Source organism: Petaurus breviceps, unplaced genomic scaffold (assembly GCF_028583685.1).
Source record: "Petaurus breviceps papuanus isolate PSGF00001 unplaced genomic scaffold, PetGlider_PUasm1.0 77, whole genome shotgun sequence".
Lineage (NCBI taxonomy): Eukaryota > Metazoa > Chordata > Mammalia > Diprotodontia > Petauridae > Petaurus > Petaurus breviceps.
This window is the reverse complement of record NW_027186492.1, coordinates 4,198,071-4,225,676: the sequence shown is the minus strand read 5'-3', so window position 1 is coordinate 4,225,676 and position 27,606 is coordinate 4,198,071. Positions and strand designations below refer to the sequence as shown.

General features: G+C 45.9%; 1 protein-coding gene across 3 annotated transcripts; it reads left to right on the top strand.

The window, feature by feature from the left end:
- On the top strand, positions 1–27,082 carry RPAP1 (RNA polymerase II associated protein 1). 3 transcript variants are annotated; one of them, XM_069105783.1, is made up of 26 exons: positions 34–121; positions 5,647–5,693; positions 9,984–10,252; positions 10,610–10,758; positions 11,197–11,289; positions 11,515–11,635; positions 13,981–14,202; positions 14,556–14,732; positions 15,755–15,870; positions 16,153–16,254; positions 16,450–16,551; positions 16,773–16,940; positions 17,293–17,466; positions 17,639–17,773; positions 17,866–18,036; positions 19,349–19,506; positions 20,595–20,765; positions 20,967–21,168; positions 21,613–21,722; positions 23,146–23,341; positions 23,559–23,711; positions 24,044–24,186; positions 24,351–25,107; positions 25,994–26,170; positions 26,384–26,443; positions 26,571–27,082. In XM_069105783.1, the coding sequence occupies exons 3-26, from the start codon at positions 10,072–10,074 to the stop codon at positions 26,718–26,720; spliced, it is 4,188 nt and encodes a 1,395-aa protein (XP_068961884.1). In that variant the 5' UTR covers positions 34–121; positions 5,647–5,693; positions 9,984–10,071; the 3' UTR covers positions 26,721–27,082. The 3 variants fall into 3 exon arrangements, with proteins under 3 accessions (XP_068961883.1, XP_068961884.1, XP_068961885.1); XM_069105782.1 differs by lacking the exon at positions 5,647–5,693 and having other exon boundaries at positions 1–121; XM_069105784.1 differs by lacking the exons at positions 34–121; positions 5,647–5,693 and adding an exon at positions 129–302.
- Positions 27,083–27,606: the final 524 nt, after the last annotated feature.

The window sequence follows — 27,606 nt, the reverse complement described above, 5'->3', positions numbered from 1 at the left end:
GGGCGGGGCCTGTCTCAGAGAGGGGAGGGGACCGGCACTGCGGGGCGGAAGTACTTTCTTGGCAGCGGAAGTTATAGCTACTGCGGGGCAAGATGGCGGCACCCAGCGGGGCCTAAAGCAGGTTAGGTGGGGATCTCGAGCGGTCTGTTTTCTGGGTGTAACTTCAGCTTTTGTTCCTGGCCCAGGTGCAGAGCTGGAGGGTCTGCTTTCTGACTCATTTGCCCGATTCTGGTGCCCTTTCTTTGGGAGACCCGCGGGTCCACATGGGAGAGTGGGGAGTGAGACCGCCTTCTCCGCCCTAGGTGCGTCGAGAGCAAGCGGAGACCTCCGGGTCTCTGGGTGGGAAGAAGTCCAGGCCCGGGCTCTCTCCTACGGCTCATGGCGTTCTGCTCTTCTTCCTCCCTTCCTCTCCATGGGATTTGCGTTAATCCCATTATTTACTTTTGAGTTCTCTGGTCTACACCGCCGAGAGTTAATCTTTTGAGAAAGTCCTAGTTCAATTCAGCAAGCATTTAATCAGCCCCTTACCCTTCTTGCCCCTGCTTTAGGGCAGGGGCTATGTTCTTGTCTCTTTCCTTCCCAGCACTTAGCATGGTGCCAGCCACATAGGAAACGATTCGTTAACATTTGTTGAACGACCGACAATTCATATAAAAACAGAACCATCAGTTGTTGCTGGTCCCTAAGAGCATTTATTTCATTGAAAAACGACATGAAAAAAGAAACAGAAAAACGATTTTTAACACCCATTCGACAAACATTGATTGAGAAGGCACCATTTATTAACGTCCTACTTTGTGCCAGGTACCGTGCTAAGTGCTTTACAAATATCAACCTCATTTGGCCCTTCCATTATCCCCATTTTACAGCTGAGGAGTCAGAGGCAGACAAGTTAAGTGACTTGCCCCGGATCATGTAGCTAGTTAGTGTGTGAGGTCAAAGAAAGTCCTCTGACTAAAGACCTAACATTTGACTGCTCCTCCTGCCTGTTCTGAGTCTCTTAGATGCCAGTATTGAGCTAAGTGCGAAGATACATACAAAAAAGTGAAAGCCCGCAACCTCAAGGAGTGGATTGTAATTCTTTTTACTCTGGAAGTTTTCCTGAGCCAAATCTTAGTGTTAGAATTTGTAGGCGGCTTGTAATTTGCAAAGTGCTATCTGGACAGTCTCTAAAAACAGTTGGAACTCAGTTTCAGATCACTTAGCTCCTTTGAAAATTAAGGAAAATAGCTTATGTTATTGCAGTGTTGTGTAATGGGTATTAGATTACTGGGGTGAGATTTGAGTCTTGACTCTGGCGTTTCTAAGCCATGTGATCTTAAGTCTAGTCAAGTCCTGTACTTGCCTGAGCTCCAGTTTCTCAGCAGAATGGAGTGTGAATGTGGTGAGGGGGAAAAATGATATTTGATCTCTATGGTTCCTTCAAGATTTAACATTTCTTATTTAAATTTCCCCAATTAGATCTGTACTTTTATAAGGGAGGACTTGCCAGCATGTGGGTTTTTGTTGTTGTAGTATATATTTTGTATTTACATTTGTAGTTTTGTCCCAATAATAAGAATTGGTTGTGTTTACTGTGTGGCAGCACCATGCTAAATACTGGGTTTTGCTATTACAATGTCATTTTGTTCCTGTCCAACTCTTGGTGAGAGTCATTTGGCATTTTCTTGGCAGAGATATTGGAGTGGATTGCCATTTCCTTCTTCAGCTTATTTTACTGATGAAGAAACTGAGGCAAACAGGGTTAAGTGACTTGCCCAGAGTCACATAGCTAGTGTCTTGAGTTGAACTCAGGAAGGAGTCTTTCTGACTCCAGGCCCATCAATCTATCCCCTGAGCCCCCTAGCTGCTGGGGATACAAATACAAAAAGAAAGACCCTACCTTCAAGCTGCTTGTATTCTAATCTGGGAGTTGTGGTTTGTATGTTTTTTGTTGGTTTTTTTTTTTTTGTTAGGGTTGTCTAGTGGAGTCTTGGGGCAGTTGATTGATGTGGAATGTTAATTGTAAAGGGGAAGGGGAGGGGGAGAAAGGGTATCCACCAAGCAGCTTTCTATGAAGAGGTCCACTGAGCAGCGGTATTATGGGTCTGTGTAACTATGGAGAATTTTAACCAATCAAGATGGAAGGGCCCCAGGGTACAAATTGGAGAGCCAGGTTGGAGGCAAGAAGGCATGGTATGAAGATGGCTGGAAAGTAGGTGTTCTTTTCATGGTACCATGCAGTTATATAATAGGAAACAGTGCCTTTTTTCCCACTTATGTAGGACCAGCTTGGAATGCCTGCCTTTTCTGAAGTAAGCAGCCTACTTACCTGTGGGTGTTTTGTTCAGTTAATCTATAAATATTCATTTAATGCTTACAGTGTGCAAGCTGCTTTACAAAATATAAGCCCTAAAAAGACATGGTCCCTACCAAATAAGAATTTAGAGTCCCAAACTCTATATATTTTGGACCAAATGGATAGATCAGAGCAGTCAGACTTTTTTTCCTCTGGCATTTAAGGCCTTGTGAAATTTGTTGCTAATTACCTGCACTCCCAACCTTCCCCCAAACCCCCTGGGTTTGAAGTATTTTCTAGATGGTCAGACCAGGCACTTTTTAGTGTCTCTTCCAGGAGGCTCTGCATTGTTCTGGAACCTGATGCAACCAGCATAAAGACATGACCTCTAGAACACAGGTTTCTTAACTTTTTTTTTCATGGACACCTTTGGTAGTCTGGTGAAACCTATGGACCCTTCCTCAGAAAAATGTTTTTAAGTACATAAAATTAAATACATAGGACAACAAAAGAAACCAATTATGCTGAAAAACAGTGTGTGTGTATGTATAGATAGATATCTGTACACACATATGTATGTATGTATGTACATATATACTTGTGTGCATATATCTCTCACGGACCCCCAAGTTAAGAACCCCCTGCTGGAGAAAACCTCACTGTACTTCACCATGGGCTCTGTATTAGGTCTTCTTCATTATACCTTTGGATTTCATAATCTCCCTGTTATTAATATACTGATGATTAGAGAGCTTTGAACATGGTCATGTCTATTGTTATATCTTTCAAGACATTTCAGATGATTTTGTTGTATGGGTGAGAAGAGAACCCATCCATTTTGAAGGCCAAGCAAAGGAGAATAGAATTCTTTTCCAGAATGCCTTATCCTTATTAATTCTGTTCTCCATAAAACCAAAGTCAGAAATGGAAACAACCTAAAACAATTTTTAAAAGGGGGTAAAAATACCAGAACAAGTTTGGGGGCTGAGAGTAAAGGGTAGCATCTTGTTCTGCTGAATCAAATGCTTTTAAAATAACAAGCTTTCAGAGCAGTGGGATTTTTGTGTTCCCTAGATCTTTGGGGCGATTGTGTCGTGGTAAAGATGTGGTCCATCACTTGTGAAAACCTGACTGTTCTCCAGTTAATACCCTCATTGAACATGTCTTCAATGTGTGTGAAGATGATTCTCATAACAATTTTATATAGAAGGGAAAGTAGGACAGACAGGTTCATGGCTGTCAATGTTCTCTCTCTTATGTTTTTTTTTCCCCCTTATTAATAAGTATTTTTTCCACATCATTGGCATCTTCTCCTTCAGACACCTTGTGATTCTATCAGTGTCCTCACAATGGTGTTACCTTCAGCACAGCTCTCTTTCATGAGCACTTAGTCAGATTTGGCTGGTTTTCTCAGCTTTGTTCTCCTACAGTGCTATTTCTGCCTCCTCTCTAAACTCATCTGAGACTGTGATCTTAGAGTCTGACTATACTAGTCCATAATATCCTTTATAACAAACAGGAGAGTTTGTTACAGATATCTTGTAGTTCATTTTACTTTGTTGTCCACTTTCATTTTTGTCCTTAAAGTCCCCTGAATAACTGTTTAGTTTTGTGTCTTACAAAGCTTTCTTTAAAGTAGTTTTAATCTGCACTGTTTCTTTGTTTTATGAGACAGTACAGCTCATAATCTTCCATCATCCTTGATCGTAAAACCTTTTTTTTTTTTACTCACCCCCTGAACTTGTTTTGACATTTTCCCACCTTTTAACATTTTTTTAAGTTGCTTCTGGTTCTGGCTTCAGTTTTATGGAGAACAGTATTAATAAGGGTTAGCCATTGTGAAAAAGAGCTTTATTCTCCTCTGCCTGGCTTTCTAAATTTCCTATATCCTCCATCCTACTTATACGATGGTCTTTCCTAAATCCTTCCCTATTATACCTCTGCTCTAATAAGGCAAGTCTCCTCACTATTGCTCATAAATCAGCCATGCTTAGTCCTGTCATGAACCTTTGTTCATTCTGTGCCCAGTCTATTCCAAGGTGTATTAAGTGCCAGCTATGTGTAAAGCACTGGGTTAGTTGCTGGGGATATAAAATCAAAAGGAAAAATGGTCTGTAGAGGAAAAAATAGTCTACAGAGGGGAGAAAAGGCACTAATAAGTAGGGGTAGGCAGTAGCACGTGATGTGAGCCTTGAATGAAGCTAGAAAGGCAGGTACTTTGTTTTGTGACAGTCCTCTGGCATAAAAGAATCCCTCCTGGGAAGATGTAGGACTCCCCTACTGACCCTTGCTTTCTATAATTAGGTTCTCAGTTCCCCTCCTTCCCCAGTATAGATGCTGTTGTCAGTAGGTTAAGTCCTTCTCTGAATACCCAGTTTATATCTAAGCAAAAGCTCAAGGGCCAGGCAGAGACAACAACCCTTGAATGAATTCAAGTGCTGAGAATAGTATGTAAAAGCAGTGGGAGTCAGTCCAATGTGAAGATTTATTTCAAGCGGTGGGGAAGAGGGAAAAGGAAACCTAGCATATAACATATATACATATTGACATAGAGCGTAACTCATGTAAGGGCAGCTCTGCATTAAGGAGCATACAGGGTCTATTGAGCAGGAAGGTGTGCTCCTGCTGGAGAGGAGGGGGTGCTCCAGTAGGAGTGAGATTCTTATACTCTAATTTTGGGTGGCCCCCCTGGGGTCAAGGCAAAATATTATTTTGGAAGATTTTGTTACTAGGGAGACAAAACAAGCTGGTAGTGGACAAAATATTATTTTGGGGGGTTATCAGGGAGAAAAACAAGCTGGTGGTAGATGAAATATTTTTGAGGCACATGCTGTACCAACCTTCAAAAAATGTTTTTGTCAGTACTTTTCCATGAGTGCGTTCTATAAGCTTACATCCTTCCTTAAGGGGAGACTGTCATGGTGGTCTCAAGACCCCTGGGTCCAGTCTTATAACACACTATGCAAGGGCATTGAAGTAGGAAAACTAGATGCTAAGTTCAGGTAAAAATAAGTCCAATTTGATTGAAGCATAGAGTATGTAAATTGAAGTAATGTGACATAAGCCTGGAAAAGCTGGTTAAAGCGCAGTTGTGAAAGACTTTAAATGCCAGTCAGAGAGTTTGTATTTTATCCTAAAAGTATTAGGAAACAGTGAAAATATTGAGAGGGTCACTGACATGGTCAAGTTTATGCTTTATTTAGGAAGATATTTTGATGGCTGTGTGAAGGATGTATTGGTAATGGGAAAGAATAGAAACTGAGAAGCTTTTATAATAATCTAGGCAAGAGGTGATGAGGACCTAAATTGGGTTAGTAGCTGCGGGAGCATATAGATGATAAATGAGAAATTTTTTGTTTTATTTTGAGGTGTTTTGGAGCCAGACCGGTATGTGCAAGGAACAACAAGAAAGCAGGTCAGTGTACATGGATTGTAGAATGAATGGGGGAGAGTAAAGTATACAAAGACTGAAAAAGCAGGAAAGGAACAGTTATAAAGAACTTTAAATACTGAACAGAGGACTTTATATTTGATCCTGGAGGTAATAGGGAGCCAGTGGAATTTATTGACTATGGGGATGATGTGGTCATACTTTCATTTTAGGAAATTTACTTTGGCATTTGAGTGGAAGGTGGATTGGAGGCTTGAGGCAGAGAGACCCACCAGAAGGCTATTTCAGTAGTTCAGATGTAAGACAATTCTGTCCTGAACTAGAGTCATAGCTATACAGGAAATGTTATGTCTCTGTGAGATGTTGTAAAGGGAGAAATGACACGATCAGGCAATAGATAATGTGGGGTAATTGTGGAGTAAGGAGTTGAGAATGATACACAGTTTGAAAGCCTGAGTAACAGGGACTAATTTTTTTTTTAGTAACAGAAGATATTTTACTAAAATACAAGATTTACAGAAGTTTCCAGACAAACTATACAAAATGGTCACCATGAAGGGAGGTTTCAACACTGAATGCAGAATCACGATATTAGTAAGGGCTATGATCTTTAATGTTCACATTTTTTGTTCAAACAACCAAGCTTGTCCATCTACAGCATCCAAGGAGTTAGACTTGGCTAGAGGGCAGATTCTGAAGTACAGCAGGTTAGCAGCTTTAACCATTGCAATTAGCATCACTTTAAAAAGAGAAAAGGAACCCACAAAACTAGAAGAAAAGACACACAGAAGCTAACTTACAACTCTGTTCATTCACAATACTTATACTTAAATCATAAGGGGAGAAAGGAATAAAGGTAGAATTGTGTCACTGTTTTTAAATAATTTCACAACAAACCAGATGATACTTCTAGCCTCTCCTCATGTGTTACAGCAGTGAATTCTGGACAAGACATAGATTTGCTCATATTCATTTAATCACCAGAGGACTGAAGATAGTCTGTATTTTTGTTCTGTAAAATGTTTCCTAGACTGTCCATTAAATGCAAACCAAAAAGGAAGAGGTCTTGACAGTGATGCATGCACACTTGATACTAGATTGAATTTAAATATTTTTCATGGCATGTGGCCTAGTGTCTGTTTCTATGGCTTGGGTTTCTTTGCTCTTCCAGTGCTCGGCTACATCATTTGCTAATGGATCTTCTGGATTGGGAGCACTTAACAAAGCTTGGATTCAGAGCAGCGCTGTATGGATCTGCAGCCATGGAGACCATTTATCTTTCAAAATATCTAAACATATTCTTCCCAACTTGTTTACATTAGAGTGATAAATTTTGATCATGAAATGTACTTTAGGAGCTGCCATTGGGTATTCTTTTGGAAGAAATAATCCAAATTTAAAAGCCACTTCTTTGAAGGAGGAATCTTATGGGCCTGTAAAACCACATGAAAGTGCTTTTATCTGGTTCTACTTTTACCCCAGGAACTGGTTCTTCCAGTAAATGCTGGGCTTCCTTAACAATCCTTTGGGACAGCCCAGTCGTCTTGTCTGATCTTGAATTCCTCCTCAGGGTCTCATCTCTAGCTTTGCTTGCATCATGAATGAGCCGGATAGTGATACTCTTTTTTTTTTTTTTTTGACTTTTTTTTAGGGGGAAAGGTAGGGCAATTGGGGTTAAGTGACTTGACCAAGGTCATACAGCTAGTTTGGTGTTAAGTGTCTGAGGCCAGATTTCAACTCAGGTCCTCCTGACTCCAGGGCTGGTGCTCTATTCCCTGAACCACCTAGCCACCCCAGGATGGTGATACTCTTGATGGTTATAGGAAAGTTCAGGAAAGGGGAGAGTTTGGGGAAAAGATAAATTTGGTTTTGAACATGTTGAGTTTGAAATATTTAAGGGACAGCCATTTCATCCATTTCAAGATGTTTAAAAGGAGATGGTGATATGAGATTATAATTCAGGAGAAAGACTAGGGTTGGATATATAGATCTGAGGGTCATCTATATAAAGGTTGGACCCATGGAAACTGACGAGATAAGTGAGAAAATGTAGGGCAAAAAGAACTTTGGGGATGCTCACCAATTTTTTTTTTAAATAGTATTTTTTTTTCCCAATTACATGTAAAGATAATTTTGAACATTCTTTTTTTGTAAGATTTGAGTTTCAATTTTTTCTCCCTGTCTTCCTCCCATCCTCCCTCCCCAAGATAGCAAGCAGTCTGATATAGGTTATATATGTGCAAACATGTAAACATATTTCCACGTTAGTCATGTTGTGAAAGAAGAAACAGAACAAAAGGGAAAGCCATTAAAAAAAAAACAACAACAAAAGTGAAAATAGTATGCTTTGATCTGCATTCGGACTCCATATTTTTTTCTCTGGATGTGGATAGCATTTTCTATCATGAGTCTTTTGGAATTGTTTCATTTCATTGTATTGCTGAGAGGAGCTAAGTCAGTCATAGTTTATCATCACACAGTGTTGCTGTTATTGTGTACAGTGTTCTCCTGGGTACTGCTCACTTTACTCAGTTCATGTAAGTCTTTCCAGGTTTTTATGAAACCTGCCTGCTTATCATTTCTTATAGCACAATACCATTCTATTACATTCATATACCACAACTTGTTTGGCCATTCCCCAGTTGATAGGCAGCCTTTCGATTTCTAATTCTTTGCCACCACAAAAAGAGCTTCTATAAGTATTTTTGTACAAGTAGGTGCTTTTCTCTTTTTCATAATCTCTTTGGGATACAGACCTAGTAGTGGTATTGATGGATCAAAGGGTATGTACAGTTTTTGGGGGGTGTTTTTTTGTTTTTGTTTTTGCTTTTTGGAGAGGGGAAGGTAGGACATTTGGGGTTAAGTGACTTGCCAAAGGTCACGTGGCTAGTTTTGTGTTGTGTCTGAGGCCAGATTTGAACTCAGCTCCTCCTGACTCCAGGGCCAGTGCTCTATTCACTGTGCCACCTAGCCGCCCCATATGTACAGTTTTATAGCCCTTTGGGCGTAGTTCCAAATTGGGGGTGCTCACTATTAATGAGCATGGTGGGTATGGAGAGCCAGCAAAGGAGACTAAGAGGGAATGGGAAGGTAAGGCAGATGGAGTCAGGAAAGAACAGTATCATGAAATCGGACCTAGAGAGGGGTATAGAGGAGATGACATGGAGGTTTGCAAATCCACATGACTCAACTAAAATAACAAAATTGGAGGTTCAGTTTTGAACATGTTAGTTTGAGGTGCCTATGGGACATCTAGTCAGAGGTGTCTAATAGGCAGTAAGTGATGGGAGACTGACTGGTACTCAGGAGAAAGATTACGAATGACTGTGTAGTTTTGAAAGTCATCTTTCAAAAGGTTTTTATGAGGATCAGGAGATAATTGTAAAACACAGCACAGTGCAAGGCACATACATAGTAAGTGCTATGTAAACATTAGCCATTATCATTATCATCTGCACAGAAATCACAGCATTCTTTCTCTAGTATTTCCTTTGATGATCCTTCATTGCCTTACTTGTCTCTTCCGTCCTCCAAGAAGCACCTTCTGCTCTGAACTTGCTCTGATCTCTTCCTTCTTTGAATTTCTATCTTTAGCAGCCGCACGGCCTGGATTTTCCAGGACAGACCTAATTCCGAAAAGAAAGTGTACTTTTAGTGAAGTAAGTACTTTAGGTGTACTTTAAGTGAAGCAAGAGGAAGATCCTTTTGTCAGGTTCCACGTCCCAGTTTTTTGGTTTTGGAAAATGTGGTTATTTTACCTGTTACACTCCTATTCACCATCACACAATTGTTCTCCAGTTATTTCATGTATACTAGTTTTATCTTTTTGAATTTTCACCTCCTCAAGCATGGAAACTGTGGTTTATGCTTTTCTTATAATGCTCATAGTAGTTAGTACAGTTCTGAAGACATGAGGGCTTCGGTAAATCGTTGTTGAATGATGATAAAGGCAAAGTAACATAACTGAAAATAAAATCACAAATATCAAAGAGCAGAAGAGTCCAAGTCCCAGTCCAAGTGGGCAAGGCCTTGAAGCTCTGGGAAGTGGGAATAAGACAGCTGTTGGCAGTCTCACAGTTTTTTGGGAAGGAAACACTTTTCACACTAACAAGTTGTATATAAATGTGCAAGCATAGTAGGGAGGGTTGGAATAGAATGGAGTGAAAAGAAAGTGACACAGGAAGGATTTAGTTGACACAGATCCATGTTGGGACAGTGTGCCCAAAGTAGCATGCAGAGTAGCAGGGATCGAGTGGAGTGGACCTTCAGGAGGAAGCTGGGTAAATTATATCCATTGTGCCAAAATCCTCATAGGGACTCTTATGTGGCTCCTGCATGGGAATAAGAAGAGAAACCCACAGCCTGGAACAGATCTCAGCAGGGAGGCCTCTGCGGTGGCAAAATGCTGTCAAGACCAAAGCCAGGAGAGTCCGAGGTGGACTTGTTGCAATTCCAGAATCAGTTCCTTTCTTCAGGGGCTACCCCAGCTGTACGAATAGCAAAGAAGGTAAACAAGAAGGACAGATGTGCTGATGAGGAACTGCCCATTCTGCAGGATCAGCGGGATGTGGTGACATTAGACAGTAAGTTGGGATAAGTAAGGCAGGGATGGGGTGGAGGAATGGGATTGGCGTTCATCCCTTGGGACTCTGTTTCCTGAGTCCTTATTCTCCTCTTCCCTCCCCTCCTCTCCTTTTCTTCCTTTCTTTGCTTTTCTCTTGTCTCTCCTCTCTCTTTCTCCTTTCCTTTCCTCTCCTCTCACCCCTTCCATCAGACTAACCACATCCTCTGGGTCCCACAGTGCCTCTGACTACTGTAGTCAATTCTCCCTTTTCTTGCTCCAAACTCTGTTTGTTAATTTGCATTATCGTCTCATCTCAGCCCTGTCTTCTTGGGGAGGGCTGGGGGTCCTCATGTTTGTTTGTTTTCTGTCTTGTCAGAGCTTCCAGATTTACCCCCAACTCTAGTCCCTGCTCCTCCAAAAAGGGCCAGGCCCAGTCTACCCTTCACTCAACCTGAGGACCAGGACCCTGAGGAAAGGCTAGATCAGCATGACCGGCACATCACAGCTGTCTTCACCAAAATTATTGTATGTCTCACCCCTACCTTGGGTGGGAAAAAAGAATGTATCCTGGGGGCAGTGCTAGAAGTACTTTAGTTCTCCCTGTCAGAGGAAGGGAGGGAGAACCATCTTAAGAAGTATATATTCTGGGGTGGCTAGGTTGCACAGTGAATAGAGCACCGGCCCTGGAGTCAGGAGGACCTCAGTTCAAAACCAGCCTCAGACACTTGACACACTTACTAGCTGTGTGACTTTGGGCAAGTCACTTACAAAAAAAAGCAAAAAAAAAAAAAAAGAAAGTATATATTCTTTTCTCCTGTCAGGAAGGATACAGGTAGATACCACTCTGTTTGTAAGGGTGAAGGGTGAGAATTTGCTTCTCATCTGTGGACCTGCTTTTCAATGGAATCAGAGATCACTAGTGGAGACTTTACCTCTTTAGTGTATTTTGTTTTGCTTTCCCAGGAACGTGATACCAGTGCAATGGCTGTGACCATGCCTCTTCCCAGCGGAGTGGCTTTCCCCCGAGTTTTCCATCGCTCACAGAAAGGCACCCAGGTAAACGAAAGTGGGATCTCAAGCAAAAGGTGAGAATAGGTAGGTTAGTTGGTTGGATCTTTATGGGAAGCTAGGAAGACCTTTCTTCAGGCTGCCCTCCCTTCCCCAAAGGCTGCAGTTGTGGTCCTCCAAGGCTGAGTATGACTTCTTACACTTTTTCCTAGAGACACCTTAGTGGAAGCATGATAGTCACTGTTAACCCAGCTTTTTTTCCCTGCTTCCCAGGGGAAAACAGCAACATCTGGAAAGAGAAGCATTTTTGCCCAGGAGATTGCATTGAGGAGGAAGGCTGAGACAAACAACACACAGATGGAGATGTCCATATCTACCCAGGGCCAACAGAAAGGTGAGTTTCCATCTGTGAGGCTCTTGAGGATGAGAACTTTCAGGGATATTTTTGTGGCTATACTCTTTTCCCTTCCCACTTTCCACTTGGAAAGTGCTTTGGGACCAGCCGTTGTGGCATGTGCCTGTAATCCGTACTATTAGGGTGGCTGAGGCAGATGGATCACTTGAGGTTGGGAGTTCTGAGCTCTAGGAGGGCTACACCACATTAGGTTTCTGCGCTAAAGTGACACAGATATGGTATATACTGGGATCAGAGGGCCACCAAGCTGCTGAAAGAGGAGTGACTCTGCCCAGGTAAGAAAAACTGCCCTGGGACAGGGGTTGGATCTCAGTAGGAATTGTCTCCACGTCCCTGCTGAAACTACCATGCACAAGAGGAGATAATAACTCTGGGCATGGATTCAGTTTTGGGTCCTAAAGGAGAAGAGGCAAGAAATTATCTGGCTCTTAGAGAAGACTAAGGGAATAAGTAAACCTCTTTCAAAAATTGTAATGACAGTGATATGAGAGAAGGGTCCCTTTCTTCATCCCCCTGAATTGCTAGCAGCTGTCAGGTCAGATTGTAGCCCAAAAGGTAGGGGAGAAACCTCCGGGAACAGGTTGAGCTGAGAGACAGTCAGTGTGGTTGAGTGAAGGGGGAGCTGGACATGGAAAGACAGAATGAGCTGATGGAAAGTGAAGTCAGCCTGTTATGCCAGTGTAAACACAATAAGATGAAGCCAAGTGCTGCTTCAGTGATCCTGGTGCAGAGTGGCTCAGAAGATAGGCATGGAACAGTACATTAGACTGGCAGGCACAGTTGGCGTTGTTGCTGGATTTCCTGAACTGTTTTTTCTTTCTTTTAAATCTTTGATGCAAGGCAAGGCTTGCTGCAGTTTGTACCCCTTGAAAGAGGGGTAAAGGGGCAGCTAGGTGGCACAGTGAATAGAGCACTGGCCCTAGAGTCAAGAGGACCTGACTTCAAATCTGGCCTCAGACACTTAACACTTACCGTGTTTCCCCGATAATAAGACACTGTCTTATTATTTTTTTTGGAAAGAAAAACACCAGAGGGCTTATTTTCAGGGGAGGGCTTATGTTGTCCTGCCTCAGCTCTCCTCCGTGGCACTGCTCTCAATGGCGCCAGCAAGCAAATCACTGGGGAAGAACAGGATGACGCGCTCACTGCTGCAGCTCTGATTGGATGCAGCTCGGAGCACAGCGTGCATTTCACCTGGGGGGAGGGGAGGGAGACGGTGCATACAGAGGGTACCGTAATGTAGCGTGTAGCGCAGGGGATCACCTTCACTACAGTAGCAATCTCAATAGGGCTTATTTTCGGGGGAGGGCTTATTTTAGAGGAATCTTACACAGTAAGGGGAGGGCTTATTTTCGGGATAGGTCTTATTATCGGGGAAACACGGGGGTACTAGCCGTGTGACTTTGGGCAAGTCACTTAACCCCAATAGCCCTGCCTTCCCCCTGCTAAAAGCTAATAAAAAAGAAAGAAAGAAAGAAATAGGGGGTAAAGATTTGAAAATGAATAGGATGTGAAGTCAAAAGGCATCAGTTAATTTTTTTTTTTGGCTTTTTGGAGGAGGGAAGGTAGGGCAATTGGGGTTAAGTGACTTGCCCAAGGTTACACGGCTAGTAATTTTTTTTTAAAGACAGAAATGTGTACTGGACTTTGAGGTGGCAGAGACCTAGGTTAAAATCATGCCTGTGGCACTGACAGCTCCATGACCCCAGGTATCACTTAGGGTCTTGGTCCCTCATTTGTGAGTTGGGCCTAATGCTGTCTGAAGTACTTACCTCACTGGGTTTATTGTGAGGATCCACTGAGAGAGTGTCTAGGAGATGTTTCCTAAGCACCTTTTCATGCACCTTATAAAAGGCAGCTATTCCTTTAGGAAGCCCTGTGTCTAATGAGACACGTCAGGGGTGAGAGGGAGAGAAGTAGCTGCTGAGAGAGGGTGAGGACCCAACAGTTTCACTGAAGTAGGTGGGCCCTAAAGGCATTGTGATAATGCTAACTCTCCTCCATGCCAGAAGGTTCCCATTCCTCACTGAGGCCTCTTAGCATCCTTGATCCCCTTTCTAGACTCAGGTCAGATGTCACCTCTTGCAGAGGACATTTTGGTTACCATTTCTTATCTGACCCTCTACTCAGATTAATTTGTATTTATTTTATATGTACTTATTAGTTTACATTTTGTTTTCCTCCTAGTAGAGTGCAAGATTTTTTGAAGGTAGGAATTGTTCTTATTTTTGTCCTTGTAGCCCCATTGCCTAGAACAGTGTCTGGCACACAGCAGGTGCTCAATAAATGCTTGCTGAAGTGAATCAAACCATCAATTTTTTCAGGATCCCTGACAACTGAGGTATTAGGACTTGGGGAGCAGGACCCACATGTTCCAGAGACTGGCAAGAGTTCCAGGGGCCCCCAGCTCATCACTGGAGAGGGCCTCCAGAGTCAGGATGCCAAACGTGAGATCCAGACCATCCATGAGGAGAACTTGGCAAAGCTGCATGCCTTGAGCCCAGAGGAGATCCTTCAGGAGCAACAGAAGCTGCTGGCCCAGCTAGGTAGGGGCATCAGGGCCCTCTTGGCTAGAGCTCTCCTGGAAACTCAGCTTTTATAATGTTGAAAGAGTGGTCACATTGCTTAGTTGGGAGGAAGTGAGAGGGACATTCATCCTCCTAATGTTGCCTTCTTCCATGAAGCCCTTCTCTTTGTCCCTGCTAAAGAGCTGTGGAAGAGTGGTGGCTGAATGGGGAAGGGCCAGGGAGCACACTTGATACAAGAAAGCTGGGGCTGTGACTGTGGAGAATGACTGTATTCTCAGCATTCATGGGTAGAAACACAAGACACCATGTCATCTAGGAGAAGTCAGCCTGGGGGTTCATTCTCCTTGCCTGCCCTTCCCTGTGTGTCCCAGATCCCAGCTTGATTGCTTTCCTGAAGTCTCGATATAGCCCCAATGGTCAGGTGGGAGTGGAAAGTATGGAAGAACAGAAGTTGGGGACTGATGTTCCTGAGACACCTGCAGTGGAGCCTGTGGGGCCACCCCCTCCCAGCAAGGACAAGTGGAAACAGCCGGAGCTGGCCACCCCAGGTTTGGAGGAGTAAGGGAGAGAGCACCCCCTATGCCAAGCCTGTTAGAGGTGCAGAAAGAAAACATGCCCGTCCTGGGTGTCCAGTCCCAACCTCACCCCAGAATGTCCTTAGTGGGTGTACACGTTCTTCTCTGCTTTGCCTCTTACTGGGCCTCTTCTGCTTTGCCCTCTCTAGTTTCTTGGGAAGATTCACCACAACATAAGAATCCAGACACTGACCAGGGATCCATTCTTTGGGATGTCTTTAATTCCCCTTAGAGCTGGATGCCTGGACTGGTTCCACCCCTGGGGTCCCTTCTGCTCTTACTTTGGGTGGGGGTAGGAAAAGGATGTTGCTATCATGAGCCTGCCTTGAATCTGTGCATGTATGCTAGACCAGAAGCAGAGGGGCCAATGGGAACGATCATTTTCCAGGAACAGGATGATTTCATTAGTGATTAACAAAAGAACAAATCTAATTACTGGCGCTGGGAACCTCCAGCCCCTAGTACAGTTCAAGGCAGCTGGGCAGGACTGGCAGGAGGTTGAGGGATGGAGAGAAGACAGAAATTATGTCTTTGTGGGTTTGGGAGTGGGGGAGGGGAGTGACTATCCTGCTCCTATAAGGTACAATTTCTTCCTTTCCTACCACCCCAAACCTCAATACACACATGGTGTCCATGTTGTATTCTGACTCCTGGGCAGGGACTTGGATCATTTGGCACAGGGAGGATGAGAGCCATACTTCTATAAGCACCATTTTATTCCTCTTCTTCTTAAAGGATTGCTAGATCTCTCTTTAGAGTGAGGTCAGCAAGAAGTACTGGTCAACCCTGTGCTTGCTTTCCTATGAGGCAGTCTCAAAGCCCCTAGGGCTTTAAAACAGTGAGACCAGTGGTCAACACTAGCTGTCTGGGTCTGAGTTGGGAGAGTGGGTGTAGTACTTTCCAGCTTTTGATTAAATCCCCTCAAGTAAGGTAAAACCTTGGAGTCTGGGCCCTAGCACTTTAAAGACATGATCTAACCCTGTGCTCCTCTCCAGCTCCAGAATTGCCTGTGACCCCTCACAAGGAGTGGCTTCACATGGATTCTGTTGAATTGGAAAAGCTTCAGTGGACCCAGGATTTGCCCCCACTGCGGCAGCAGAAAACCCAGGAGGTGAGGAGGGTGGGCCCAAGAGGTTTCTCAAGGAGGTAAGACTGTAGTGACAATTTCTGCTGCTTCTTGGCCAGAGGTTAGTTTCTTGTTTCTTTTCCTGTCACCACCCTGACTTGGACCTCTAGCCTAGAAGAGGAGTTTGAGCCCTAACTTAGTGAGAGGATGAAAGTGGAAGATTAGAATGTATTAGGTGTGAGGAGGAAGAGGAGAAGGAGGAAGAAGAGGAAGAGGGTGCTGGTACCCAGGGCCACAACCTTTTCTGTCTTTCTTTCTATGGATCAGGGGATGCAGCAGGCACGTTTCAGTCTCCAGGGAGAGCTGCTGGCCCCTGATGCTGACCTGCCCACTCATCTAGGCCTGCATCATCACGGTGAAGAAGCAGAGGTAAAGCCTGCGCCCAGGGATGTGGAGTCATGGGAACTATGCTGGTGGTGTGCCTGGGGGAGCCTTGCCAAAGGTTTTTCACATTGATAGTGTAGGGGAAAGCACCCTCTGGTTCTTTGCCATCATGGAGCAAGGTTTGCCAAGAAGCCCCAGGCTGGGCCTGAGCATCAATCTCATCAACTCATTTCCTCCCAGAGAGCAGGATACTCCCTTCAAGAGATATTCCATCTGGCCCGAAGCCAGATCTCCCAGCAGAGAGCACTGGCCCTGCAGGTGTTGGCCCGAATCATCTCTAAAGTGAGTGAGCCTTCTCTCCCTCCCCCGCTTCTTCCTTTCTCTCTCAGTTCTTTTCTCTCCCTAGTATCCTGCCTCTTTTTATCCTATCTCACTAATTCAGAAAAATTACTTCATGTGAGTTAGCTTGAGACATGAGGGGAGCAGAGCCCAGTGCGCTGAATGGAAAGACTGAAGACCTGTAGAGGTCATTGTACTCTTTGAGAATTTTCCTCCCCTTCCAGGCCCAGGGAGGCGAATTTGGGAGTCAGCTGACAGACAGTGTCCTGCACCTCATGTTGGATGCTGGTTTCCTCTTCCTGCTTCGTTTTTCACTGGATGACAGTGTGGACAGTGTTATTGCAGCTGCTGTGTGGGCACTACGGGCCCTTTTGGTGGCCCCTGGAGATGAGGTAACCTTTGCTTATAGGAACACTTCCTCCTCACTTGATAGAGGTGCAAAGGGAAGAGTTAGATATAGGTGGTGGGTAGCAAGGAGACACATGTATTTCCTTCTCCTCTTGTGGTCCTTGGGCTGAAGAGCTGGGTTGAGCCCCTCTATTGCACCAGTGGGACAGAAATATTTCCATAATGGATTTGCCTCATTCCAGGTCCCCTGCCTTGTCCTTCTCTTTCTTTGTAGGTAGTGCTGTACACAGTAGTCATTGAGTACCGAGGTCCCTGGGAGGCACAGGACAGTAGTCTTGCTCTGTAGCCCAGATTAGAAGGACTGCTCTCATCTCCAGACACTTCCTCTTCTGGCAGGAACTCCTGGACAACACCTTCTCCTGGTATCAGGGAGCAGCTATATTTCCCTTGATGCCATGCCAAGAAGAAGAAGAGGAGGAGGATGAAGAAACCCCAGCAGAAAAAGCAAGAAAGAAGAACCCCCAAGAGACCCGGCCCCCACCAGATCTGGCCCGACATGATGTTATCAAGGTATGGATGATGGGGGGCCAGACAGAGTCTGTGCAAACAGTAGGCCTGAGTATCTAGAGGTATATGCATCAGTAAAGGGCTGATGAGACAGATGTCCCCAGGGGGTAGGAACCTTAGGTTGCTTTGAATTACTGTTTTTGTCAGTACTTCTGTCATCTTTGACCCCACCAAGGGTCTTCTGGCTACTCAGCTGCTGCCTAGACTTCGATACCTACTTGAGGTGACCTACCCTTCACCCACTGTGGTCCAGGACATTCTTGCTGTGCTTATCCGAGTGGCGAGGCACTCTCTAGAGTCAGCCACAAAGGTAATAAAAAGGTGGGGGGCGAGGAGGATAAAAGGGGAATGTAATCAGAATCTGCACCTTGATTCCCAGCATCTTGGTTCTCCCTTCTCTAGGTCCTAGAGTGCCCTCGGCTGATAGATACCCTGGTCCGAGAGTTCTTGCCCTCAAGCTGGTCACCTGTGGGAGAAGGACCAATTTCCTGCCTACATGGCGTGCCCTGTGCTGCTGCCATGAAGCTGCTCCGTGTCCTGGCATCAGCTGGCAGGAATATTTCTGCCCGTCTGGTAAGCAAGGCATGAAGGCCAAAACTTAGAATAGACAGTAAGGAATGAGTCGCTGAAAAAACAAGATTGAGAAAGCCCATTTGAGTGTAACAATTAAAATGTAAGAGTCATCCCTGTCATTTAAACCAGGGCTCAAATCCTGTACTCTCTCTCTCCCTTCCTCCCTCTCTTGCTTTCTTCCTACTATTTAGAAAACTTGAAAAGATCCACTGAGTAGGAAGCATTTTGAGTAGATTCTAAAGCTCTTCTCAGGCCCACCCATATTCTGATTGTCAGAATTTGTGTGTTTCAGTCTAACTATATTATATGTAGGAGGCAGTTCACAGGAAGACCATTGGTGCTCTTTCTGGTGGATACCTTATGGGCTTATAGAGTCCTAGGCCAGAAGGGAGCAGGCCCTTCTTATTTTTTTAAATAAGTTTTTATTGACATCTTCTGTTTTTTCAGTTATCATAGTTATCCCCAGTATCCTTCCTCCTCTTCCTCCTTTTCCTCCTCCTCCTCCTCCTCCTCCCAGAGGGCCATCTCATATAACAGTTTTTTTTTAAATCACAATTAATCAGTACATTGTAAAAGGCCCAAAGTGTGACATGTCTAATGCCTGTGGACCTGTTTGGGCATGTCCTCTCTTATCTCTTCAAATCCTGCTTAATCTCTATAATTTTGTTATTCTCACTTTTGATTTTTTGGTGTGTTCTTCCCCTTTACATTGTGTATTCTGTGTCACTGTATATTGTTTTCTTGGCTCTGCTTATTTCCCTCTTCATTAGTTTATGTAGATCTTTCCATGTGTCTCTGTATTCATCACACTCATCATTTCTTATAGCACAGTAACATTCACGTACCACAGTTTGTTTAGCCATTTACCAGCCGATGATCATCTGTTTTGTTTCCAATTCTTTGCTGTTGAGTCAGGCACACATAAATAGATACTCATCTCTCACCTGGAGCTAGAAACTTTTGTCTTCATTAAGTCCTGCCAATATCCTTCCTTTGCTACTAGACTCCTTTGCATAGATCTTTATACTCCCTATATATAGTGCTTCATATATAATAGGAGCCCTAAAAATGTGAATAAATGGAAGAATTAATTAATCCTTTACCCCTTACATCTGAAATGTCACACCAGAGTAGAGAAAGGAAAGGTTAAGTCTCTCCTTTGGACCTGGAGAGAAAATTCATGAAATAAATTTTTTTGCCCTATTTGAGCCACAAATGTTGTATTCCCCTGAATACAAGAGGTGTGTAGTCCAGAGATGTGGAGGAATTGGAGTTCTGATCTGCCTTCTGGTCTCGGGGTGCTGTTTCCTAGATGAGTGGTTTTGATCTTCGAAGTCGCCTGTGTCGCTTTGTATCTGAAGCCCCCCAGGAGTTGGCCATGCCCATCCAGGAGGCTGAGCAACTGAACACTGAGTCATTTAGGCTCTGGGCAGTAGCTGCTACCTATGGCCAGGGTGGAGACCTTTACAGGTAAGAACAGGTTTGAGAAATATTCTGCTTCAGGCAGAGAGCATCTTCTTTGGCTACTCCCATACACGCCTGGCATGAATAGTGGGGACCCCAGCCAGTTTCTCTGTCTGTACCAGGCTCAAGTATTGCCTAGAGGGTATGAATAAGATTTGGGGAAGTTATTTGCATATGTATGGCAGGGGTCCTGGAAGTTAGAACTGGAAAAGGTAGAGATTGGCTAGATAGTGCAGTGGATAGGAAGACCTGAGTTAAAATCCAGCCTTAGATGCCTACTAGCTGTGTGACCTTGGACTTCACCTCCTTTTGACTGAGTGTCCCCACCTGTAAAATGGGGATAATAACAGCACCTACCTTGCAGGACTCTTGTGAGGATCAAGAGATAATCTTTGTAAAGTGCTTAGCCTACCTTAAAGCACCCTACAAACATTAGCTAGCTATTGTTGTTAGTTCATCCCCCTTTTACAGGTGAGGAAAGGGAGTCCCAGAGAAGCAAAGTAACTTCTTCTAGTCCCTCAGGAGAGCCAAGGATTTGAACCAGGTCTCCTGACTCCAAAACCAGTGCACTCTGTACATCGGGGATACTGCCCCGGGGCCACCCCTGCATGCAGTCTGTGGGTACAGTATCCCAGCATGAAGGGATGCTGCCTTTTTTATTTGCATGTAATAAGTGCAGAATACATGTTTGTCAGGTCAAATTGAAGGGAAACCTTGGGAAAGAAGCCACAGAAAAGGATATGTACAACCTGAGGGGTGTGGTCCCTCCGTCGGTGGTGCCCTCTCTTCTCTTCTGTTAATTCCTGCCCTTCTTCAGGGCCAGTTTAAGACCCATCTCCTTCCTGAAGTCTTCCTGCATGTTCCTCCCTCCCTCCTTTGAATCCCTGTGGAGCTTACTCTGTAACACTCACTTGGTGCTTAATCTGTGCTGGAGTGATTACACCTCATGTCCCTCCAGCTGGATAGCAAGCCTTTTGAAAGCAAATGTTGGGTGTTTTGCCAGTTCATATTTCCAGAACTAAGCACAGGGCCCTTCACACAATAGGCATTTGATAAATATTGGATGGTGTCTTCTCCCCATTTTTCTTTAACAGAGAACTCTACCCAGTGCTGATTCGGGCCCTTCAGGCCCTGCCCCAGGAACTGAGCATTCGGCCTCATAGCCGATTGGCCATGCTTCGAAGCTCAGCTTTAATCACCTTGCTCACCCGATTGACTCAGGCATCAAGCAGCAGCAACCCAGAGCCCTGTGCCCCAGCCAGCAAGTGAGTCTCCACCTGTGAGCCTGCTCCACCTGTGAATCCTATGACCCTGTGCTGTTCCCAACGCATTGCCTCAGGGAACTTATGGCCCCACACTGAACCTGCTTCCCCCGATGTTTCCAGATTCCTGGAGCACTTGAGTAGAGATGAGGAAGAAGACAACTATAAGCCCTTACTTTCCACCTATTCCTTTTGTCCTTACAGTAACCCCACCGAGTCCAACCTGTCATCTGTCCCTCCCTCAGTCACTTGGGTGCAGGTATCTGGGCTCCGCCCTCTCATAGAACCAATTCTTCGGCAAGTCCTGAAGGAACTGCCCCAGCCTGACACCTGGGGGGCCCTGGCCCCACTGCCCACTGCCTGCCTGCTCTACCTAGCAGCCCACTATCAGGCCTGGAGTCAGCAGGTGAGTCCCTGCTTGTCCTGAACTCCATGTCCCACCTGTGAGTAGCTCACCATTTGTTTTTGTTTTTTTCTCTTACCTCTTTCTATCTCCCCTGTACCAAATGAATTCCAAAGGAGCATGTTGGGTATTCATGGAATACCAGAGTCATCTTCTCAACTTCACAACTGTTCGGCCCCCATAGGCCCCATGAATGTTTGGAGCCTGGAGCCAAGAGAGGTCCTTGGATATTTCATTCTCAGGGTGAAAAGCCTACAACTCATCCCTACTGTATTTTGTTCTGTTGGTAGAGTAGGGTTGATTCCTGTCCTCTGCAACTAGCCAATCAAGGGAGGCTAAGGGTGTAGAACTGAGGACGAAGAAGGAGCTTTGAACACCAGCCTTTCCAGTAGGGTTGATGACTTCTTCTCTGTTCAGCTAATTTTGGTGTCTCTTGGTTCCTTCCAGCCAAAGCTGTGCCCTGGAGAGTGTCTTCAGGATGTGGAGCGACTTTCAGAGGAGTTGGTATTGCCCCTGCTGAGTCAACCTACCTTTCAGGGCCTGTGGGATTCACTCAGGTATCGCCTGGAGCAAGGCCCCATCTCCCATGTGGTATCTCACCTGTCTCACCTGTCCTGTCTTTGAGGATAGTACAGTTCTAGAAGAATCCTGAGACCTGGGAAGAAGTCTGAGTGAAGGCAGATGGAACATGGCTGCATATTCACAATATCCCCAGATACTGCATGAAGAGCTCCTACTGGAGCTGGGTGTGCTTTGTGGGGCAGGCTTTGACTTTAGGCCCTTATGTGTCTCAGCAGAGCCCACATGACTCCTAAACAGATCTTAGCTGCAAGTCCCAAGAAGGAATGGCTTTCCTTCCCAGAAGCTCCTGGTTCAGTCCCAGGTCCATCCCTTCTCAAGGGAAGATGCCAGGAAAAACAAAACCAAACCAAACCCTTGTTTTTCTCATCCCTGCCTTTTCAGTTCAGTTCATTTTTTACATTTATTAAGCACCACTATTAATGCTAAATGCTAAGAATACAACACCAAAACATGTGAGTCTCTGCTCTCAAAGAGCTTATACTCTACTGAAGGAGTAGGAGAGTTGTATGGATAAGTAGAGAAGAGGGTGGGGGCGTTGTATAAAGGTGGCATCTGAGCTGAGCCTGAAAGAGGATTCTGAAGGCAGAGATGGAGAAGAGAAAGTGCTTTCCAAGCATGAGGGACACAGCCTGGAAAGAAACGTGGGGAGGAGAGAGAATGTCTAGTTTGGGGGACAGCCTGTGGTTCAGGTTACTTTTAATTTAGAGAATATTATGAAATGGGAATAATATGAAATTGATTGGTAAGGTAGCAGCTGGCCTGGGTGGGGAAGGCCTTAAAAGGCCTTTTGGGAGAAGCATTGGGAACCACTGAGGATTTCTAGATCAGGAGAGTAACACTGTCAGATCTGGGCCTTGGGGAAGGCTTTTTGGGTAGTTGTGTGAAGGATGAATTAGAGAGGGGAGAAACTAGAACCAGGAAGAAGAGTTGGGAAGCTGTTGCAAAAATTGTCTGGGTGACAGGTGGTGAGGGGAAGTGTGCGTGAAGAGGGGGTGAATGTAAGGGAGGCTACAAAGGTAGCATGAGCACATTTTGGTAAGTGCTTCAGTGTGGGACGAGAGAGAGAGGACAGTTAAGAATGAGTCACATGTTTAGAAGTTACCTGAGAGGTTGGTGGTGCCCTCCACAGAGAAAGGGAGCTCTGCAGGAGGACATGATTGGGAGGAGGAGGATAAATCTGTTTCATTTTAGACATGGGAAGTTTGGAGATGCCTGCAGCACATCTACAGAGCTTGTCCAACAGGCATTTGGTTATATCAGACTATATAGTTAGGCTGAGGATGTAGAATTGAGAGACACTGGAGAAAGAGGACTAAGTCCAGGATAGAACTGCAGGGACAGTGTGATTTGGAGTGCTTTGATGGAGTTTAATTTTGGTCTTTGTTCTGCTCTCTGCAGGCACTGCTCACCACTCTGCAATCCACTGTCCTGTGCCCCAGCTCCAGAGTCCATCCCTAACCTTGTCTCCCTGGGTTGTGGGGGGGGCTGTCCCCCACTCAGTCTGGCTGGATCATCTTCAGCCTTCCCTTTCCTCACCTCCCTCCTCTCTCTTCTCAGCACCCTGACCCGAATTCATAAGGGGCTCTGTGGCCAGGTAAGTCCTTGGACAATGACTTTCTGCATGAGGGTTTGGATCTCAAGCTCAGTAGACGAAAGTAAGAGGAAGAGAAGAAGGCAAGTGGGCAAGTAAGACAGATACCCCTTCTGTCTGGCTTTCCTTTGGGATTAGGCAGGAGGAAGTTGTGGATACCAGGAAGCATTAGGAAGGCAGGGAAGCTGGGTCCCAGAGCCTGAGCATGTTCCCTCCACAGTTGGCTTCGGTGTTGGCTACTCCAGGGCTCCAAGATTACTTGCTTCATTGTGGAGCACCCTCTCATGTCCCCCGACTCACCCCATTCTTGGCTTGGGCTCTGAGACATGAATACCACCTACAATACCTGGTGCTCACCCTGGCACAGAGAATGGTAGGTCAAGGTTTTTTCCCCCTTGTTCTTTCCCTTTTCTTACCTTCATCTCACTTTTGGTTTTAACCTTCCTGCTACCTCTACTTACTTTCCTTTTTCCACGGGTCCCCCTTGCCAGCCCTATCAGAATCCTCCTCCCTACTCTGCTCTAGTCCCGTTAAACCCTTTCCCATCCTCTGTTAAACCCTTTCCCATCCTCTGTTAAACCCTTTCCCATCCTCCATCCAAGTCTGTATCAGTCTTGCCTCCCTTGTGGTCTCCTGCCTTGGCCTTCTTTCTACTTCCACTGTTACCACCCAGCCATCTCCTTCCTTGTGTCCTCTGCTCTACAGGCTGTGCTCAGGCCAGATCCAAGCCCAGATGCCATTGTCTATCACACTGTGGCACTGACACTAGTGAGTCACCTGCTGCCAGGCAGTGAGTACCTGGCCCACGAGCTGCTGCTGGGTTGTGTCTTCCGGCCAGAGTTTCTCCCGTAAGTCTGGGGCTTGCCTAGGAGGAGCATGTCTAGGGGTGGAGCTGGGGAACCCTGAGAACCTGTACCTCTTTGGGTTCTATCTCAAGGGTGGCCGGGGCTGTTTGTCTGCTGATAGAGAGGTGGTAGCCATCCTGATCTCTCCTTGTTTCATTGTGCTGCAGGGAAGGAGCTTCAGGGGGGCCTGAGGCTGCTGACTTTTCTGACAAGCTAAACCTTGGCAGCAGCAGGAGGCCTGGAACAGGACGAGGGACCCTGCTGGCAGAAGCATGCCGGGACCTCCCCAGCATTCGGGGCTGCTACCTGGCTCATTGTACACTGCCCTGCTCTGCCCTGCTGCATTCCCAGGCCCTGTACCAGGGAGAACCCCTTCACATTCCTTCGTTGCTACTCCCTATGCCAAAGGAGCCGCTGCTGCCTGCAGACTGGTCCTTCCTCCCTCTCATCCACCTCTACCACCAGGCCTCTGGCCCTGTCTCTAAAGCCCTACCCCCCAGCTCCTTGGGCACGGCCACCCACGCCCTGCAGTGGGTGCTGGTCTTGGAGAGCTGGCGCCCTTCCAGCCTCCGGCCGGTGCCTCCTGCTGCTCGCCTGGCCAGGCTCATGTGTGTGTTCCTGATGGACAGTGACCTATTCCGTGAGGCCCCCATTCAGTGCTACGTCACAGCCCTGCTCGCCCAGCTTTGCCAGCCCCAGGCACTGCCTCTCCTAAAACTGGACTGTCCCTTGCCTGGCCTGGCCTCCTTCCCAGACCTCTACACCAGCTTTCTGGAGCACTTTGAAGCAGTCTCCTTCGGGGACTCTCTCTTTGGCACACTGGTTCTGCTCCCCTTGCAGCGCCAATACAGTGTCACCTTACGCCTTTCCCTTTTTGGGGAACATGTGGGAGCCCTTCGAGCCCTTGGACTGCCCCTTGCCCAGGTACTTAGCCAGCCAATCACTGACAATGATTTGAGCTCCTCTCATGCTTCTTATGCTTTTGAGCATTGTAGGAGGTCCCAAGAAGCACAAAACCCACAGTCCTACCCATGAGGACCTTATAGTCGATCTGAGCACAGTACACAGCAAAAGGCCAATAGAATGTACTATATAATCCAGTGCTGCTGAATTACATGGCTCTAACTATCAGTGCTTTAAGATTGCAGAGTAAGAGAGATAGATAGAGGCTGGAATAGGTAAGGAGGGCTTTATACCAAGTGTCCCAAAAGCCTTGGTGCAGACTTAAGCTTTAAAACCAAAAAACAAAAACGCACCAAGACTTTTGGGACACCTTGTCCTGAGGTTATGGAGCGTGGACTTGATCTGGGCCTTGAAGGATGAGTAGGCCTGGGAAAGGTGAAAGGGAAGGAGGTGCAAGGGAGCACAGTGAGGAGCCTGGCCCGACCAGAACAAAGTTCCGGGGTTGGGGAGCAGTAAGGAATGAGGCCCAGGGTCTGAAAGGCCTTGAATGGAGTTGCTCCCTTCTGTAGGCAGCAAGGGAGCCAACTGTACATTCCCAAGCGTGGGAGTTTTTCTTTTGGGAAAGTGTTGTGCTAGTGGCATATAAAGGGAGTTTATAGCTACTTCTCTTAGAACTGACTATCTTCAGCCTCTTTGCATAGCAGCACCTCTGCCAGGCACAGTCATAATCCATCTCAGAGCCAGAGTCCCTATGGAGGGGGTTTCTTGTGGCCTCAGAAGGATAGTTCCCTTTCCTGGCTTTGAATACTTGCCCCTGACCCCAAAGGGTCTCCAGAAGGGGAGAGGGAATTGGGGTCGGCTGCATAGAGGGAACTTCCTTGCCAAGTGTCTTCTTTGTCCCTTGCAGTTGCCTGTGTCTCTGGAAAACTACACAGCACCCCCTGAAGACAACCTGGAGCTCCTGAAACTCTATTTCCAAGCCCTGGTGATGGGTACTCTCTGCCCACACTGGTGTCCTGTGCTCTATGTTGTGGCCGTGGCCCACGTGAATAGCTTCATCTTCTCCCAGGACCCAAAGAGCTCAGTAGGCTATGCCCTCATTTCAGTATGATAGGGAAGGAGCTGATGACTTAGCTGTCCATGACTCAGGTCTCCAGATCCTTTGAGGAAGGCATTGGGTCCAGCTCCAAAGGGGGAGAGTGCTAGGTGGTTAAGGATTTGGGATTTGGTGGTGGTAGGAGGAGATATCCCTTCCTGGATGGGGGTTTTCCACAGCTCTCTGTCTTTATGTTTCTAGGATGTGATGGTAGCTGCCAGAAAGTGGATGCTGCAGAAGACTTGGCTGCTGGCCAATGAGGTGGGTGAGGCTGGGGTGGGAGCAGGAGAACCAGGGAGCATCAAAGAGGGAAAGCAGGGTTTTAGGAGGTAGGGAGCAAGGGTAGGTGTTTCTTCCTGCTCATGTGGCTGCCTCTCATTTTCCCCAGCGTCTCAAGCAGCACCTTCTCTACTACAAGCTCCCCAATGTGGCCCTGCCTGAGGGCTTTGAATTGTACCCTCAGCTGCCTTCCTTGCGACAAAACCGCCTTCAGGCTGTAACCAGTGGACCACTCAAGGATGAGGTGCCAGGGTCTTAGTGCCATAGCCAGCAAATGAACAGACAACCATGTTCTCCCGGGGACCGAAAGTGGAATTCACTCTTCTAAGTAGGTACAGATGTCCTTGATGTCCTCGAGAGATGGGATCATCTCCAGGAGTCAGTCCAGCAGAAGAACTTGTCCTGCAAAGACAAGAACTGGGGGCCTCCTAACTCAGGCCTTGGGGGAGCCTGATGGACTGATATTCCTAACTCCCTTACGTGGGCTTGGGTCTCAGACAACCTTTTCTCTGAGGATGAGTAGTGAGGCTAGGCTGGCCTGCTATACCTCCTCTAAGACCAGAGTCTGATAGTTCAGTGGCTGTTTGTAGGCACTGAAATAAAGTTTCTTCCTTTATAGTCTTCTGGCCACATGACTTCCTCTTCTGTTGATTGTTGGTGCCCATGATGTGTGGCAGCATCATTTCAGAGTTAGGGATGACTGCAGATCACTTGGCTCAGTCAGTCTCAGCTGGATGAGCTTGTAAACTTGGATAGACCCATCTCTGGCCCTGCATTTTCTGACCAGACCACTGTTTATTGATAATTAAGTGTCTTAGGGTCTAGGTTTGTGGACAGCTCCATCTGTTCACACCCTTGTTTTAGATTTCCTGTTGCTGCTCATCTCCACTCACATCTTTTTCAAGTGTATACGTTATCAGGACGTGTTTCTTCCTAGGAAGATGGTCCTAGGATGAGTAAAAAGTTACCAAAAGATGAGTAAAAGAAAATGGTGGGAGATTGTAATGAGCAATAAGGGATCGGTCGCACTGAGAAGCTACATTAGGAACTGTACAAGTGAAGGTTACAGACTGCTCAGGACGTGGGGTGTGGGGTTACTTGGGCCACATTGGGGACAAAGACAACAAGAGCACATGGCAGATTGA

Coding starts and splice junctions, on each gene's coding strand:
- RPAP1 (XM_069105782.1), top strand. CDS start 10,072: ATGCTGTCAAGACCAAAGCCAGGAGAGTCCGAGGTGGACTTGTTGCAA. Junction 17,774..17,865: donor CTCTAGAGTCAGCCACAAAG/GTAATAAAAAGG, acceptor TCCCTTCTCTAG/GTCCTAGAGTGCCCTCGGCT. Junction 25,108..25,993: donor TTGGACTGCCCCTTGCCCAG/GTACTTAGCCAG, acceptor TGTCCCTTGCAG/TTGCCTGTGTCTCTGGAAAA.